The 19176-nt window shown below is 40.4% G+C and overlaps 1 protein-coding gene across 8 annotated transcripts in view; it reads right to left on the bottom strand.

Annotated features, from left to right (window-relative positions):
• Positions 1-19176, bottom strand: part of CAP2 (cyclase associated actin cytoskeleton regulatory protein 2) — a 168669-nt gene that overhangs the window by 33032 nt on the left and 116461 nt on the right. For 7 of the 8 annotated variants that reach the window (XM_079935519.1, XM_079935518.1, XM_079935520.1 and 4 more), the window contains 2 exons: positions 6238-6381; positions 5819-5904 (listed from right to left, as the gene is read on the bottom strand). The exons of the other annotated variant lie outside the window; for it this stretch is intronic. In XM_079935519.1, coding sequence (XP_079791645.1) covers positions 5819-5904; positions 6238-6381 — 230 coding nt within the window. The remainder of the gene's footprint in view (positions 1-5818; positions 5905-6237; positions 6382-19176) is intronic. 8 annotated transcript variants of the gene reach the window in all.

Below are 19176 nucleotides of genomic sequence, written 5' to 3'. Positions count from 1 at the left end.
CAGAGAGGTCCTACCTCTAGAAAGTCAAAATAATTAACCTGCTCTATTCATTTATTGAAAAAGAGCCAAGCAACCAGCCAAGCCAGTCGAAAAGGTTGCACAGATGCAGAGTCCACTGGCCACAGCCCTTCTGAGTAAACCACAAGGAAGCCCGCCTTTCACCTCCTCCACCCACGGCTCGTCTGTCAGGCAGGCAGCAACGAGCCTGCCTCACTGGCGATGCCTCATCAATGAGTCTGCAACACCCCACAGCCCTCACTGAGCTCACACAGAAGGAAGACACAGCCGGCTTGGGTGCACCCATAAATGGGTGTTGAGTGACTGGTTGTGGAGTATTGGGCTTGCTTTGGGTTATCGATCCTGGAAGCTCACCGGTGACTTGGGACTGGTCTGGCTACTTGTGGAAGTGAGGTGAATAAATCCACACCCGTGGCTGCATTTCCCCAGCATGTTACACACTCTTCAGGTGGCCCATTAAGTTTAAGTGAACTGTCCTTGATGCTGTCAGAAGTACATTTTCTAATTAATAGCCGACATTGAGGAGCAAATACTATACTCTCTTTGTGTATGTACAAAAAAGGGGAACCCCTAACCCTCTTGGCTATACTACCACCTGGGGAGAATCACTCACACCCATGGGCCCAAGATACACTCAAGTAGGGACTGGGAGGAGAACAGGAGCTGATGAACTGAGATAAAAACAAAAATGGCCTCCAAGGGTGATACGCAAAACGGCAGAGACTTAGGTGTCTTGAATAGGCACCTCTGTATATTCCGAGAAAGGACTAGGTAAAGAGGTCTTTTATGATGTTGCAGTCGTCATGGCCTGTTCATACTGACATATTTTTGCAACTTAAGCTTGTTCTTTCCTGAACTGCTATTTTTATGTGAGCAGAGCAGATTGTCTTGCATTTCATTTTTTTTCTTTTTTAAAATTTTTAAATAGATCTTTATTGGAGTATAATTGCTTCACAATTCTGTGTTAGTTTCTGTTGTACAACAAAGTGAATCAGCCATGTGCATACATATATCCCCATATCCCCTCCCTCTTGCGTCTCCCTCCCACCCTCCCTAACCCAACTCTCTAGGTCATGGCAAAGCACCGAGCTGTTCTCCCTGTGCTATGCTTCTGCTTCCCACTAGCTAACTATTTTACATTTGGTAGTGTATATATGTCCATGCTACTCTCACTTCGCCCCAGCTTCCCCCTCCCCCGCCGTGTCCTCAAGTCCATTCTCTATGACTATGTTTTTATTCCTGCCCTGCCACTAGGTTCATCAGTACCATTTTTTATCTTTCATTTTTTTTGATTCCACATATACATGCCAGCATACAGTGTTTTGTTTTTCTCTTTCTGACTTACTTCACTCTGTATGACAGACTCTGGGTCCATCCATCTCACTACAAATAACTCCATTTCATTTCTTTTTATGGCTGAGTAATATTCCATTGTATATATGTGCCACATCTTCTTTATCCATGCATCTGTCCATGGACATTTAGGTTGGTTCCATGTCCTGGCTATTGTAAATAGTGCTGCAATGAACACTGTTGTACATGTCTCTTTTTGAATTATGGTTTTCTCAGGGTATATGCCCAGTAGTGGGATTGCTGGGTCATATGGTAGTTCTAGTTTTAGTTTTTTAAGGAACCTCTATACTGTTCTCCATAGTGGTATCAATTTACATTCCCACCAACAGTACAGGAGGGTTCTCCTTTCACCACACCCTTTCTAGCATTTATTCCTTCTAGATTTTTTGATAATGGCCATTCTGACTGGTGTGAAGTGATACCTCATTGTAGGTTTGATTTGAATTTCTCTAATAATTAGTGATGTTGAGCATCTTTTCATGTGCCTCTTGGCCATCTGTATGTCTTCTTTGGTGAAATGTCTATTTAGGTGTTCTGACCATTTTTAAATTGAATTGTTTGTTTTTTTTGACATTGAGCTCCATGAGCTGGTTGTATATTTTGGAGATTAATCCTTTGTCTGTTGTTTCATTTGCAAATATTTTCTCCCATTCTGAGGGTTGTCTTTTTGTCTTGTTTATGGTTTCCTTTGCTGTGCAAAAGCTTTTAAGTTTCATTAGGTCCCATTTGTTTATTTTTGTTTTTATTTTCATTACTCTAGGAGGTGGGTCAAAAAAGATCTTGCTGTGGTTTATGTCAAAGAGTGTTTTTCCTATGTTTTCTCCTAAGAGTTTTATAGTGTCTGGTCTTACATTTAGGTCTTTAATTCATTTGGAGTTTATTTTTGTGTATGGTGTTAGGGAGTAGTCTAATTTCATTCTTTTACATGTAGCTGTTCAGTTTTCCCAGCATCACTTATTGAAGAGACTGTCTTTTCCCCACTGTATGTTTTTGCCTCCTTTGTCATAAATTAGGTGACCATAGGTGTGTGGGTTTATCTCTGAGCTTTCTATCCTGTACCATTGATCTACATTTCTGTTTTTGTGCCAGTACCATACTGTCTTGATTACTGTAGCTTTGCAGTATAATTTGAAGTCAGGGAGCCTGATTCCTCCAGCGCCATTTTTCTTTTTCAAGATTGCTTTGGCTATTTGGGGTCTTTTGTGTTTCCATACAAATTGTAAAATTTTTTGTTCTAACTCTGTGAAGAATGCCATTGGTAGTTTGATAGGGATTGCACTGAGTCTTTAGATTGCTTTGGGTAGTATAGTCATTTTCACAATATTGATTCTTCCAATCCAAGAACATGGTATATTTCTCCATCTGTTTATGTCATCTCTGATTTCTTTCATCAGTGTTCTATAGTTTTCTGAGTACAAGTCTTTCGCCTCCTTAGGTAGGTTTATTCCTAGGTATTTTATTCTTTTTGTTGTGATGGCAAATGGGATTGTTTCCTTAATTTCTCTTTCTGATTTTTTGTTGTTAGTGTATAGGAATGCCAGAGATTTCTGTGCATTAATTCTGTATCCTGCAACCTTACCAAATTCATTGATTAGTCCTAGTAGTTTTCTGGTGGCATCTTTAGGATTCTCTATGTATAGTATCATGTCATCTGCAAACAGTGACAGTTTTACTTCTTCTTTTCCAATTTGTATTCCTTTTATTTCTTTTTCTTCCCTGACTGCCATGGCTAAGACTTTCAAAACTATGCTGAATAAGAGTGGCAAGAGTGGACATCCTTGTCTTGTTCCTGATCTTAGTGGAAATGCTTTCAGTTTTTCACCATTGAGTATGATGTTTGTTTGTGGGTTTGTCATATATGGCCTTTATTATGTTGAGGTAGGTTCCCTCTATGCCCATTTTGCCTCTTCTCATTCATACTGCACAGTGCTATAGTCTCCAACACAAAGTGGCAACATTTGGAGTTATATCATTGGGCACAATTGCCTCAAACACAGTTCTCTGGGTGCAGGGAGTCTGTTACTGAGTATCAGTAATTTAACCAAAGTTTCCTTAGGGTGGGAGAGACCTCAGGAGGAAAAGAGGTGGGCGGAAGTCTGTCTCGAGAGCTGTGCTTCCTAAAAGCTCTGAGACCTGTTTTGCTAACATAGAATGACTAAACTCTATGAGGGGATGGAAACACTGCGGCTGGATTTTGTCTTATGTTGTTTAGTATAATTGCTCTATTGGGATATAATTCACATCCCAGGCAATTCATCCATTTAAGGTGTACAATTCAATAGTTTAGTTCAAATTGTGCAGTCATTAACACAGTGGTTTTAGAACATTTTCATCACCCCCAAAAGAAATCCTACACCCATTAGCAGTTACTCCACATTTCCACCCAACTTCCCCAGCCCTAGACAACTGCTAACCTACTTTCTGTCTCTAGGGATTTGCCTATCCTGGAATTTCATATAAATGGAATCATACGATATGTGTTTTTTTGTGTCTGACTTCTTTCACTCAGCATAATGTTTTCAAGGCTCATCCATACTGCTACTTGTATATTTCATTTTTTAAAATGGCTGAATAATATACCATTGTATGGATATACAGGTTATTTGCCTATTCATCAGTTGATGGACAAATACACTTCATTTGTCTATTCATCAGTAGCACATTCTGGTTACTATAAATAATGCTGCTATGAACATTCATGTACAAGCATTTGTGTGGACATGTTTTCATTTCTTTTGGAAATACACCTAAGAGTGGGATTGCTGAGAGTGACTGTTATTTTTTAGTAAAAAAAGAAAGTATTGGTACATATTTCTTAAAATGATTGGTGGATGTATGGGTATTTTTTGTATTGTAATTTTTATATCTTACATATATTTATAAATATTCTTCTGTATCTACTCAATGTTTATTAAAACCAAAAATAACCTATAAAAGAAATAGTTATGCAAGTTTTGAATATGTAACATTGGTCAATGACCTGGGACTACAGGAGGTATTTATTTACACATTCTGTGCAATTTTTCTATATCCCATACAAAATTTGTCTTATAATGTTGTTTTCTTCTTTTCCTACTTAAAAACCTGTTCTTCTGGCTCATATTTTTAGATCTATGTTAGTAATAGAAAGAAGTGAATTGAAGCAATTATCCAGACTATTCAGGTCCTCAAGTTTCCTTTCATCTGGACAGTCTGGGTCTGTGAGTGAAATGCAGGAACCCCTGCATTTGCTGACTGATGATCATTTCTACTCCCGTCACCTAAGGGCTCAGAGGGGGATTCACTCTGAGCTCAGTGCCCAGGGGGTGGAACTTTGTTGCTCTTATTTTCACCTAATTTCTTTCCTGCATGATGAAGCATCAGCCACATCACATCTTGCCAGCTGTTGACAAGGCAGGCCGTGACATCATCAGAGGTGAGGGATCTCATGACACCCCTTCAGCAGTTCAGAGATATCTTCCTGTCTATTCAGCTCTGGCCTCTCCCCATTTAGTCCCATTTCCAATTCTAGCCCCAGTTTGCGGCTCTCTAGGATCTATTACTTGTGCTGGAGAACGCAATGTCCTTTTAAGCTGGCTCTCCAGGCAAAACCTGTTGGTTCAGTCTCATCTGTACTTTCAACAGCACTTTGAATGGCGGCTGTTCTTACAGACGTCTCTCTTGTCCACCCAACTGTATTTCATCTTAACGCAATCTCTGGTTTCCCTCTCATTGGCCTGGTTTATTGTCTCATCTCATCTCTGTTCCTCATTTATACTTCATTTCCTAAGCCCCGTTTATTTTCTCTCCTCACCCACCAATTCTATTTTTTTTTTAATTTTATTTATTTTTGGCTGCGTTGGGTCTTTGTTGCTGCGCGTGGGCTTTCTCTAGTTGCGGAGAGCAGGGGCTACTCTTCTTTGCTGTGCATGGGCTTCTCATTACAGTGGCTTCTCTTGTTGCAGAGCACAGGCTCTAGGGCACGTGGGCTTCAGTAGTTGTGATGTTTGGGCTTAGTTGATCTGTGGTATGTGGGATCTTCCCAGACCAGGGATCGAACCCATGTCCCCTGTACTGGCAGGTGGACTCCTAACCACTGTGCCACCAGGGAACTCTCACCAATTCTATTTTGATCAATGTAAAAGGTTTGTCCATTTAGGGCTGGTCCATCACAAACCATCACAGATCTCTCTCATTATTGTGGGGATACATAACAGAGTGACATGCATTCACGTGGGGAGAGTTTATTCATTACCAGAGAACTGGGGCAGACTTTCTAAAACACACATATTATCTGGATCATTGATTTCACTTTCCACTTTGCTCTACCTGCAAAGATGGGATTTTTCCTTAATGTTTGTAGTAAACTAGACTTTGAAAGGAATCAGTAATGAACTACATTAAGCTTGGGGACAAATGTCTAACAAACAATCAATTGAAAATCTGGTCAATAAAAGAAGGTACGTACCTGTGTTTGTAGTCCTTTAAGACCCTGTTAGTGTAAAAGGTGGCAGCATCATTCATCTCCTTGACATAAGGACCAGGTTTGGGGGACTGAGAGAACAGGACCATCACCAAAGCATAGAAAGAAAAAAAATAATAGGATAAGAAAGAAAATGCCTTAAAGAAGAAGAGAAGCAATGCAGATGTTGACTTCAAAGTTGGAGGCAAATCTTGCTCTGTAAAATCAGTGAAGCACTTTCCACATCTCAGAACACAAAGCCCTGAACTTCAAAAGGGTAAGAAAGAGCTGATGTATTCAGCCTGAAGGGAATCTTCCTTTCATGTAACAGGCGGAGGATGGAGAAGCCTGAAGGCAGCCATGAGTTCTCCCAAACACTCCACAAACCTGACGAGGTGCAGGGGCAACATTCCAGCCAGACTCACCACAGCTATCCACCCAAGGGCAGGGATGCTTTCGCTGACGGCCGAGAGATGATTAAACATTTTACTCCCCCGGTTTCTCTCTCTGAAAGTTTGGATCTCCTGAATCTTTTCCGATATTGGTTTCAGAAGTGCAGCCACATCGTTCTGGAAGCAAACATTGAGCACTGTTACTGAGGACAGAACCGAGGCACAGCACCTCCACCCATGCTGGCCTAAGCAGGACTACTCAGCACCTGTCATTTGTCAGGGGCTTTCAGAATCCAGCAGACTTTTTTCTTATGGTCATACTGTATTTTCATTTTCTGAAGTATGAAGATTGTGATTTCTTACATTATTAATGCTGTCTCCTGAGACATGGAAAAAACGCAGCAGTATGATACAGTCCCTGTTTCGGAGACCGCTGCATGGAACACAGTGAAACTGAGTGTAGATCAAGTTATATTTTCTAATGGAATGCACAGATCACAGCCTAGAAACACATGTCTAAAATCGGGATAGGTAGAAGTTAGTAAAAGGATATCTACCTATTCCTGTCGGAAAATGATGTGAGGAAGGGTCCTTGGTTTTTAACCTTAGTTACTAATCCATGTGAAAAAGTGGAAATCTTTCACTGAGGCTCTCTGCAAGAAAATGTAACCGCTTATAATATTTATAGTCCCCTTAGTCTGGTTTGGTTTTCAGCATCATCCTCAGACAACTTGGCTGATGGCTACTCACCCCTCTCACTTCTTTTTTTTTTTTTTTTTAATTTTTATTTATTTATTTTTGGCTGCGTTGGGTCTTAGTTGCTGTGCGCGGGCTTTCTCTAGTTGCGGTGAGCGGGGGCTCCTGTTTGTTGCGGTGCATGGGCTTCTCATTGTGGTGGCTTTTCTTGTTGCAGAGCATGGGCTCTAGGTGTATGGGCTTCAGCAGCTGTGGCACATGGGCTCAGTAGCACAGGCTCAGTAGTTCTGGTGCGTGGTCTTAGTTGCTCCGTGGCATGTGAGATCTTCCCAGACCAGGGCTTGAACCCAAGTCCCCTGCGTTGGCAGGCAGATTCTTAACCACTGCCACCAAGGAAGTCCCACCCCTCTCACTTCTGATTAATTGATTCAACAACTGACTTTTCTAGTCACATAAAAACACTTCTAAAATTATGTGAGCTGAGTTATGAAGTATCACAGAGATTGGTGCTTGTAGCATCTCCCCATAGCATTCTTGACTTTCTTTGGTTTGGAAGAGCAGATACAAAGTTATCTGATTTTTTTTTTTTTTTTCCTCCAAAGAAACAGCAACAGTTTGTACTTCAGCTTTGTAAAAGCAGTTGAAGAGGTTTTGGCAGTATTTTACAGTCTTTTAAAATAGAAAAGCCCCTTAAAGCTCCTTAATTTCTTTAACCAAGACTTCAGAGGTTCTTAACTGAACTTCAAGGTTCTCAACTTGGGCTACACATTGAAATCACCTGGAAGCTTTCAAAAACAGGCCTTGGGGGCTTCCCTGTTGGCATAGTGGTTAAGAATCTGCCTGCTAATGCAGGGGACATGGGCTCGAGCCCCGGTCTGGGAAGATCCCACATGCCGCAGAGCAGCTAAGCCCGTGTGCCACAACTACTGAAGCCCGCGTGCCTGGAGCCCATGCTCTGCAACAAGAGAAGCCACCGCAATGAGAGGCCCACAAACCGCAACAAAGAGTAGCCCTCATTCGACGCAATTAAAGAAAGCCCGTGTGCAACAACGAAGACCCAACGCAGCAATAAATAAATTAAAAATAAAAACAAAAAACCACAAACCAGGCCTGGGCCCCACCCCCAGAGACTCTGATTTAACTGGTCTGGGGGTGGCCTGGGTTTCGGGGGGAACTGGAAAAGCTCCCAGGTGCAGATTTTAATCATTGCTACAATGGTAGTTTAACATCCTTTAGGACAGTTGTTTCTGCCAGGGACAGCAAACCATCAGGGAAGAAATAATGCTCAGCTGCAGTAGCTTCCGGCCCTCACTTCTCCTTCTTGATCCTGTATATGCCCTCCCCTAAAAGAAGTGTATCAAGGCTTTGGAATGATAATGACCTTGGTTCAAATCTTTGCTCTGACACTTTATGAGGCCTTGAGCAAACTACTTAACCAAAGCCTTGGTCTCCTCATCTGTAAATCAGAGACAGTAATACTTACAGCTTATACGCTACAGGAGAGGTGACGTCTTAAACCTCTGGCACATGGGATGGACACAATAAACGTAAGTGATTATTATTATTACTATTATTCAGTTAGCTCAGACTGGGGGTAAAAAAGATGTTCTCTGTAATACGTAATATTCATTTGCCTCAAACCAACAGTCTGTGTATTTAAGATAAGAGAGGCTCCAAATAAGCATCCACGCAGGCTGACAGGATTTTAGGGTTCCGGGAGTCTAAACTAGGCCATCTAGTTCAGGTTTGTGACAGACTCAGCTAAGTGGGTCACGTTCAGTATTTTTAAGAAGTAACTGAAATAGAATAGAAACTATCAGAGGGCATGTCATGTATAAGGTTGGGTTTTTTTTTTGGCCACACCGTGCCGCACGTGGGATCTTAGTTCCCCAGCAAGGGAGAGTAAAGGCTCAGGTCTGGATGACACTGCTTGGGTTGAAGTCCTTGCAAGTCAGTGTACTAAGCTCTAGAACTTTAAACAAGTGGCCAAACTTGTCTATGATTCCGTGATCACATCTCCAAAATACTGTTGATAATGGCACTCACTTCACATGGCTGTTAGAAGGAGTAAATGAGAGAACATGTCTGTGCTTGGTAAGGAGTCAGGTACACTGTGAGTGCTCGAGAAATAGCAGGAGACCTCAAAGACATCTGCCGGTTTAAAAATCTCTGATTGACAAGATTCACTGACCAGCTCTTTCCTATCACTGACATGCAAAGTCAGGAAAAACATTTTCTAACTGAGATCTGCAGCTGCAGAGGCATGTTTTTGTTTGGGAGAAACAAAAAGAAATACAGGGAAAGAGAGCAAAGCGTTCTTAAAGTTCTCAGTGGACTTTTTTCCCCCTGTTTTATTGAGAAATAATTGACATACATCACTGTATAAGTTTAAGGTGTAAATATATGCAAATCAAACCAGCATGATGGTTTGATTTACATATACTGTGAAATGATTACTACAATAGGTTTAGTTAATTAATATCCATCATCTGATATAGATACAATAAAAAGAAAAGGAAAAAGAGTTTCCCCCTGTGATGAGAACTCTTAGGATCTACTCTTTTAACAACCTTCCTACATATCATATAGCAGTGTTAGCTACAGTTGTTACGCTGTACAGTACATCCCTAGTACTTATCTGTAACTGAAAGTTTATACCTTATGACCAGCTTCCTCTGACTCCCCCTTCCCCCCAGCCCCCAGTTCTGGTAACCACAAATCTCTCTTTTTCTGAGTTTGGTGGGGTTTTGTTTGTCTAGATTCCACATATAAGTGCGATCATACAGTATTTGTCTTTCTCTGACTTACTTCACTTAACATAATGCCTTCAAAGTTAGTGGACTTTTAAAATTCTTCCATACTGAAGGCAGTGAAAAACAAAAAAAGGTTGCTGCAGAAGCTAGCCAGGTCTTGTGGAAAATTCATGAATACCTTCCCACCTTCTCACTTTCCCTTCTGGCCATTACAAAGGAAAGGTCTCATAGGTATGACAAGAAGACCCTGAATCAGGGTTGTTATGGGCTGAATGTGTCCTTCCCAAATTCAAATATTGAAGCCCTAACCCCCAGGACCTCAGAATGTGAGTGTATTTGAGGGCAGGGTCTTTAAAGAGGTGCTTCAGTTAAAATGACGTCATGAGGGTGGACCCTAAACCAATATGACAGGTGTCCTTATAAGAGATGAGGATGCACACACTCACAAGGGAAGACCATGTGAGGACACAGGGTGAAGACAGCCATCTACAAGCCAAGGAGAGAGGCTTCAGAGGCAGCCAACCCTACTGACACCTTGATCTCGGACTACCAATCTCCAGAATTGTGAGAATATACATTTCTGTTGTTTAAGCCACCCAGCCTGTGGTACTTTGTTCTGGCAACATTGGCAAACTAATATGAGGGTGTAATGACTGTATAGGAAAAGCAAACAAACACCCCCAAACTCTCAACAAAGAAACAAAACCCCTCTAAACAGTCCCTGCCCCAAACACAGCTCTTCCATTTTCTTGGTGAATGACTGCTAAAGTCAGGTTTAAATGCCCTCCCTGCAATTTCACTCTTTAGAAGGGAAACACTTCCCTCTTCAAGGGGTTCTTTTTAGTCCAAATTCAACACTCAATCAAGGGTGCGTTATACAGGTTTTCCCAGAAGGCAGCTGAATTTTAATTATGGCAACACTAGTAAAAAGCATCCTAATTTTCTCCAGTGATTTGCTCAGCCATGATATTCTTTTCTTTTTTTACATCTTTATTGGAGTATAATTGCTTTACAATGTTGTGTCAGTTTCTGCTGTATAACAAAGTGAGTCACCTATAGGTATACATATATCCCCATATCCCCTCCCTCTTGCGCCTTCCTCCCACCCTCCCTATCCCACCCCTCTAGGTGGTCACAAAGCACCGAGCTGATCTCCCTATGCTATGCTACTAGCTATCTATTTTACATATGGTAGTGTATATATGTCCATGCTACTCTCTCACTTTGTCCCAGCTTCCCCTTCCCCCCTCTCCATGTCCTCAAGTCCATTCTCTACATCTGCGTCTTTATTCCTGTCCTGCCCCTAGGTTCATCAGAACCATTTTTTTTTAAGATTTCATATATATGGTTAGCATATGGTATTTGTTTTTCTCTTTCTGACTTACTTCATTCTGTATGAGAGACTCTAGGTCCCTCCACCTCACTACAAATAACTCAATTTCATTTCTTTTTAAGCCATGATATTCTTGATGTCATGACATTTTTGAGAAAGGCCAGAATATCTGAATTGTTAGTGATATCTGGCCTACTGCCCCAAGGGGAAAAAGAACCAGAAACTGTACATTTACAATGTTAGATAGATTTATTAAGGCCATCTTTGTTTATCTCTAACTTCCCAAGAACAAACTCTGAAGTCTGAGGAGACAGAGTATTCTGGAAGATATTTTATATTGGTTATCTGATGAAAGCACCAAAAAGATTGAGAAAGTTTCCTTCTGCCTTAGTTTGGCAATTGCGTGAAGAATTGTCCTCATTAAAAAAAAAAAAAAAAAAAAAAAGTAATGCTGAGAGGACTAAGTACGACGGCTATGTGCACAACTCTAATAAGCAGTACAGCTTTTATTCTGTGCCGATGGATTCTCGTGTACTTTAAAGGAGGCTGACAGTCTCCAGCTCATCCTGTACTTTCACAGCTGCAATCAAAAACACAGAGAGAGGGGCTTCCCTGGTGGCGCAGTGGTTGCGAGTCCGCCTGCCGATGCAGGGGACACGGGTTCGTGCCCCGGTCCGGGAAGATCCCACGTGCCAAGGAGCGGCTGGGCCCGTGAGCCATGGACGCTGAGCCTGCGCGCCCGGAGCCTGTGCTCCGCAACGGGAGAGGCCACAACAGTGAGAGGCCCACCGTACCGCAAAAAAACAAAAATACCCCACAGAGAACATTCGAGTTATGGTGTGATTTCCATCAAGGCTGACTGTGTGGGATATCAGAGGAAAAGTGAATTGCGGGGCGGTGGGGGGCTGTTAGAGGAACTTCCACTTTTTTAAGTATTAAGCATGTATTAAGCATACTCAATAAATACAGGTTGAATTGCACTGATGTCAATTAACGCTACAAAAGGGCTTTCCACTGATGGGAGATAAATTTCAGAGGCATCCTGGGTTTTTTTCCAATGGTGTGCATTGGTGGCACCTTTTCAGACACAGCTAAAAGCTAGTGTGCTTTGGAATGACTTTAAATCGGCCAATTTTACATAGGTCTCACCCAGATTTTTTTGTTTTTAACTTATCACTCAGGTTTCTTTCATTCCGAGAGACTTTTCCCTGAAAGAAAATCATTTTTTAAGACTCATGTGAAGGTTAGCTGAAAAATCTCCCTTGCCCTTCCCCAGGTTTCTGTGGCTTTAACAGAAGGTCAAAATGGCCGAACTGGAGAAGATGCATGTGCAAATTGCAAGTTTCAGCGAGTGTTTCCAAGCACTATCTTAGCTTAATGGGACTGTACTTTGGAGAGTATTTCAGGACTCCATGTCTTTATGACCCTAGTTTCTGCTTTAAAGTTGAAGAGTTGAGATCCATTATCAGCTTCATCTCAGTTTATCAGCAAGCTCTGCAGAAACTTTACCCAAAAAGGAAAACCAAATTCCCACTCATGCTTTTTTGTAAGGGGATGGAACGAATTCTGGGAGTTTGACCTCAAAGATGTGTCATTGAGTAAACTGAAATAAGCTTGTTATTTCTGGAATCCATGGTTCTTGTGTAGTTTCTACATCAGGTAGAAAATGGATCAATCTGCTATTATTTCTTTTAAAATAATTTCTTTTTCTGATTACATGCTCTTTGTGAAACATTGGAAAATAAAGATGGAAAAACATAAGTAAACAATAAACGTCCTTAATTCCACCACACAGAGAAAAACACTGCTAAATGGTGATTTTTTTCTTGTAGATGTAATTATCAGAGATATCTTCAAAAATAATAACTTTAAAAATAATGGCTGTTAAGACCATAAGGAATAATCGTAAGAAAGAGCTGAATTTAAGCAGTTCAGTTAAAACAAGCAAGCACAAAAACAAATAAAAACCCATCAGTATATTGGCAAGTTCTCTGAAACTCTATCATTTTTATGAAGGATGTTTTAAATACAAATACTACAAAGACATTACTGTTACAACTCAGGAAAACTTAATAGCATTAAAGTAAAAATTGGACTTTTTAATATTTGACTCCCACATTCATTAAAAAATTCTAAGAAAGCTTATATCAAGCAGTACATCTTAGCCAACCATACTACCAAATATCAAAGACTATTACTTTGGTTTAGTTGTTTTTGTATAAAGTTTTACCAGTTGATTCCATGTGAGTGCATATGAGTATATAGCACAGAAAACATATGGAAAGATACTCATCAAAGTTTTTATTTAATTGTATTGCCTTATCCATATATTTTAAATTTTCTAATATGTATATGCATTTCTTTTGTAATGAAGGGAAAAGTTTTAAAACATACTAACCAGTTTTGTACCTTCAATGGTAGAAAAAATTTCATATACGTGCTATTAAATTTATAGATATCAAATAATATTAAGAGTCTTTCTCAGCATTAGGGAAGTAGCTTCAGGAAAACATGTTCAGAAATTATCAGGATAAATTATTCAGCTGAAGAAGAATAGTTAACATTTTTTTCAGGCAAAGGTTATCCAAATCAGGAACAGTGTTTGCTTCTAAAAATGTATCATTTGGGCACACTCTAATAAATGAAGCAATTGTTTTCATCATTTTAAGTCAAAAGCAAACTTTTTTTTATCAGAAATGCTAATTTGCATTAACTTGCTTTGGTGCAATTGTAGCTATTTCTCTAGACTAATTTCTCTTCATTGTTCCTCTAATATAAAAATTTTCCACTGTCCAGAAACATTTTGGAGGTTTCAGAATATCCTCACGATAATACTTTCAGAAACATTTGTACATTTAAGACAACTTGAAAATTTAAAACATTTGCAAAACTGTCACAGAAATCAATCTAAATAAATAAAACTGGGCTCCATGAATGTACGTGATGCTATGGTAGCTACCATTGTATTGCATTATGACAAATCCCTTGGAAAATATTTTTATATGTTCTTAAGGCTTTACATTCCACATATATGTCTTATTTTATGATTGTTAAACTCTCTTAAAAGTACACTCAAGGGGCTTCCTGGGCAGTCAAGTGGTTAAGACCCCACGTTCCCAATGCAGGGGTCACGGGTTCGATCCTTGGTCAGTGAACTAAGATCCCGCACGCGGCACGGTGCGGGCAAACAAACAAACAAAACAAAAATACACTCAAGAATCCCAAAGGCTTGTTTTGCTTTCATTCCTTAAAAATCATTCTTAAAGAATTAAATTCTGCCATTTGCAACAACATGGATGGACCTGGAGGGTATTATGCTTAAATAAATAATTCAGACAAAGAAATACAAATGCTATATGTTTTCACTTACATATGGAATCTAAAAATTTTAAAAATGAATGAATATAACAAAACAGAAACAGACTCATAGATACAGAGAACAAACTGGTTACCAGAGGGGAGAAAGGGAGGAGGAGCAAGATGGGGAAGGGAATTAAGAGGTAGAAACTATTGGGTATAAAATAAATAAGATACAAGCATGTAATGTACAGTGCAGGGAATTTAGCCAGCATTTTATAATAACTTTAAATGTAATATAATCTATAAAAATATCTAATCACTATATTGTACACTGAAAATAATATAACGTAAATCAACTAAACTTCAATTTAAAAAAATCATTCTTGGGACTTCCCTGGTGGCGCAGTGGTTAAGAATCCACCTGCCAATGCAGGGGACATGGATTCGATCCCTGGTCCGGGAGGATCCCACATGCTGCGGAGCAACTAAGCCCGTGAGCCACAACTACTGAGACTGCGCTCTAGAGCCCATGAGCCACAACTACTGAAGCCCGCACGCCTAGAGCCTGTGCTCCCCAACGAGAGAAGCCACCGCAATGAGAAGCCCGCGCACAGCAACGAAGAGTAGCCCCCACTCACCGTAGCTAGAGAAAGCCCACACTCAGCAACGAAGACCCAATGCATCCAAAAATAAATAAATAAATAAATCTTAAAAAAAAATCATTCTTAAAGAGTAAAAGGAATGAATTGCTTTCCAGAATGAACTGCATTGTCCTGATACTTATGAGAGAAGCTTCCAACATGCATAAACTCCTACTTAAATTTTTAATACAAATCTATCAACACCCATTATACTCATCAGCACATTTTTTCCCAGTAATAATATTTGAAAAACAAACTATTTCAGACATAACAGAAAAGCATACAAAGTAATGACAAGCGCCCATATACGTGAAACATAATTTAATATTGCATTGGGGCCCAGGATCATTCCTATGATATCCCTTTACTGACATTTGCCAAAAAAAACAGCTGGAAATGCAGAGGTCTGGAGCCTGGGACACAGAACTATTCAGATAGAACCTCAGGGGTAGCACTGAAGCTTGACGTCAAATTGTTGTATTTTTCTCATAAAGGTAGAACAGTTGCAAATTGGGCATTTTTAGTGTAGTCTTTTCTGCCAAAGGATTCAGCAAACCACAGGCTAAACAGCCTTCTCCAAAGTCATTTTTTAAAAAACTATTCAGATAATAATTTACACTGTTGCTTATCAATATATTTAAACCTCTCAGAATCATGCAAAACCTTATTTAGGATTTTGGGGCCATTGACCCAATGAACAATGGACACTTCTTTGTCAGTTCCCACTTTCTGTTTTTTGTCTTTGCCACTGTTCACAAGTGTGAGCCCCACCTGTCATCGTTTTTAGTATTTGTGCGCAGTATCTGGGGAAGCCCTCGCTCTAAAACCTACAATTTATTCATCAGAACAAGAACACAGTTCTGCTGATGTGATACGTGGGCCACAATTTTCTCTAAGTTCTCAATGTTTGACTTGTCTCAGAATGGTAGGTATGTGATATAAAAAGTCAAGTTCAATGGCTATCTAAATGTATACACAGTAACCCAAATAGTTTGTATCCTTACAATATCTCATCTCCTGAATCTTACTGCAACAACAGGGGTCAGAAGACGATAGAAACGAACAAACTTAACATTAACTGCTCCTCGGAATGAGAGTTATAGTTTCCATTATAGTTGTTCTGATAGGAAGAGAATTTCATTGATAGTACAGGAAGATAACAGTCCAATCAGAGAAAATACATCTTTTCCATTCATTCACGTGTTGGCTAACGACTGTACATGGGACACATACAAAGCTCTAGTGTCTCTCTCTTGTATGACTGGACTTGACAAAATGGGTTCCTAGAAAATGCTGGGTTCATGGCAGGGACATGGCATTAGCTAGATTATTTGAGATCCGGGAAGGAAGCAGTGGGTCAATAATGGGCAATGACAAATAAGACATACGAAATCATGGCAGAGAGAAACCAGAAGGGAAAATTAAGTTGAAAATCAAAAACTTAACCTGGCTACCCACAGTAAGCATAAGAGAATAGACTGGATGGTTGAGAAGAATCTCATCTTGTACTTTGTCATTGTTTCAACTTATTTTATGGACCCAGCTGAAAAGACATCAACTTTCCCTCTCTCTGGGTTGGTACTATCTGGCTTCTGACAGTGATAAATTTTATAATCACCTATAATTTTACTTTATGGGATTCTGAACATTAAAGCTGAACAGTAGATCTCACTGTGCTTTACTTAAACGCACAGGAACTTCACTAACAATTTCTAAAGTTGGAGAGAATTGCCAAAACCATCCAAATTTACCAGCTTTATAAAATCTAAAACAATATACTGTGATCAGAAATTAGTTCTCTGAGATAGAAAAAAAATCTGAACTGCTGTAAGTTTTTAAAAATTGAAGTACAGTTGATTTACAATGTTGTGTTGGTTCCTGGTGTACAGCAGTGATTCAGTTATACATATATTGATATATTATTTTTCATATTCTTGTCCATTATGTTATTACAAGATATTGAATATAGTTCCCTGTGCTATAGAGCAAGAACCTGTTGTTTACCTATTTTATATATAGTAGTTTATATCTGCTAATCCCAAACTCCTAATTTATCTCTCCCCCTCCACGAAGTGCTATAAATTTCTGTCTACCAACGTTTGAGTATTAACTGTATGCCATTCACCATGTTGATTGGTTTTCCCCAGTTCTGTCCACTTTGTAACGATAAATCTCAGTTTAAACTACCAAAGTCATCACTTGAAGGATCCCTGTGCAGTCAACTGCATTTACTGGGTCACTGTCTTTCCCCTAGATAAGTGGCCCATGGTAGAGGGATGGCCAGATCTTCTCTTCGAGATTCATTTATGCAGAATATCGCTGAGATGACGTAACCCTACAGCTTCCAGTTCAACCTCAGAAGGTGCAAAAAATGTCAACAACTGCTCTGTAAGTCTTAAGACATCCCATGGGGTGGATTTGCCATTATTGTACCAAGCTACTGATACAGAGCTCCAATCGTCCTTCATCAGAAATGAGCTTTCTCTTTTAAGGTTACCACAACCTTTTTCAGATTCTACCGTCCGCTGTTCTCAAGAGCCGTGCTTCCCACAGTGCATCCAACAGAGCCCCGGCCCTGGTTCGGTGAACAGCTCAACACAAACCGTCTTCCTGATCCACGGAGTTTGAAGGAATTCTGCATATGGCATCTCCCTCCTGGCAAGTCATGATCCACCTCAGAATACTAAGGGAGTTACTAACGAAGTCCATTTATCTTGTTTACCCTGATGTCTCTCAAGTTTTTTTGCCCACAGAACCTTTGATTCACACCTCCCTCCCGCCCCCCCACTGGTTTTCTGTGGAACAGACTCTGGGAAAGGTTGCCAGCAGAAGCCTGTGAAGTGGCTTCAGGGAGTCACAGGGGTCTGCCCGGCTGCTTACCATGTGTTCATTTGTCCTCTTCCTCTCCAGTTATCCTTGCTCATTACCATGGAAACACTTTCAAGGGCATTCAATGGAGGCAAAGAAGTCTCTTCTCTCTCATTTCCAACACACACACACACACACACACACACACACACACACACACACTGTTTTCAGGAGCTATAATCATCTCTGAGAGGATGGCTGGCACAACCCTCCCCCTCTGCACTGAGGTTTTATCTTCTGTTGGTGTCTCACAGTCAGTCTTTTTTTGGTCAGCCCTGCCCCCACTCCTAATCACCACTGGCAGGTAGAATCTCCTTTGTCCTTATCTTCTCTGTTTTCTCTTTCTCCTTGCACACATCTAACCTTGTGTTTGGAAAGGCAGACCATTTAGAAACAATGCCACTCAATCACAGTATTCCTTCTGCAGAGCAAACTGACGGCTAATGACATTTATTTGCCTTTAGTCTTCAAGTCTTGAGCTATCTTTTCTCTTTGTGCTGCCCCATGGCCATGGGATGCTTCTTTACTACCCAAGAGGGATTTTTGACTACTTCCAAGTCCAGAAGCATCCCACAGCTTTTCCTGATGTAAGGCTCCCTTATACCATAGATCACATGCACTCAAAGTCTGATCAGTGCCAGTAGGTTGCTGTGCTTGGTTTTTCACATTGACCCCAAAGGGAAAGCACGGCTAACAGCATGTGTGAAGCTAGCAAAAAACGTGACGTACATCCAGAATTCCTTTCTATGAGGCACGTGCAGGAAGACCGTTCTTTGATCTTTGGCTCAGTTATTAGATATAAAGCCTACAGCTCTTGACTATGTAATAAAATGGAGATGACTGTGTCACCATATCTCTAAAGATATATCTAAAGATTGCTACCTGTTGGTCCACTTGTTTCCTCATTTATTCAACAAATATATACTGAGTGCCATCTATGCGCCAGGGCTGGTCAGAAGAGGTGGAGTAGAGCAGTAAACAATACAGGCAGTTCACAGCAGTAAACAGCATAATGACTCCTAGGTCCCCACCCTCTTTTGTCCAAGTAGGGTGGGGAGTGTATTAGTCAGGGTTTTCCGTAGAAACAGCACCGACAGGATGTGACTACATATATAGTTTTATAAGGAATTGGCTCATGTGATTATGGGGGCTGACAAGTCCCCAAGATTTGCAGACTGAGGCAGCAACCTGGAGACCCGGGAAACCTGATAGTTTAAGTTTTCCCACCTGAAAGCCAGCAGGCTTGAGACCCAGAAAACTGATGTTCAGTTTGAGTCCAAAGGCAGGAAAAAGCTGATGTCCCAGTTTGAAGGCAGTCAGGCAGGAGGAATTCTCCCTTACTCAGGGGAGGGTCAGCTTTTTTGTTCTATTCAGGCCTTCA

Source organism: Stenella coeruleoalba (genome assembly GCF_951394435.1).
Source record: "Stenella coeruleoalba genome assembly, chromosome: 10".
In the NCBI taxonomy this organism is placed as follows: domain Eukaryota; kingdom Metazoa; phylum Chordata; class Mammalia; order Artiodactyla; family Delphinidae; genus Stenella; species Stenella coeruleoalba.
Note: the sequence above shows the minus strand (reverse complement) of the source record. Positions and strands in the feature narration are given on the sequence as shown.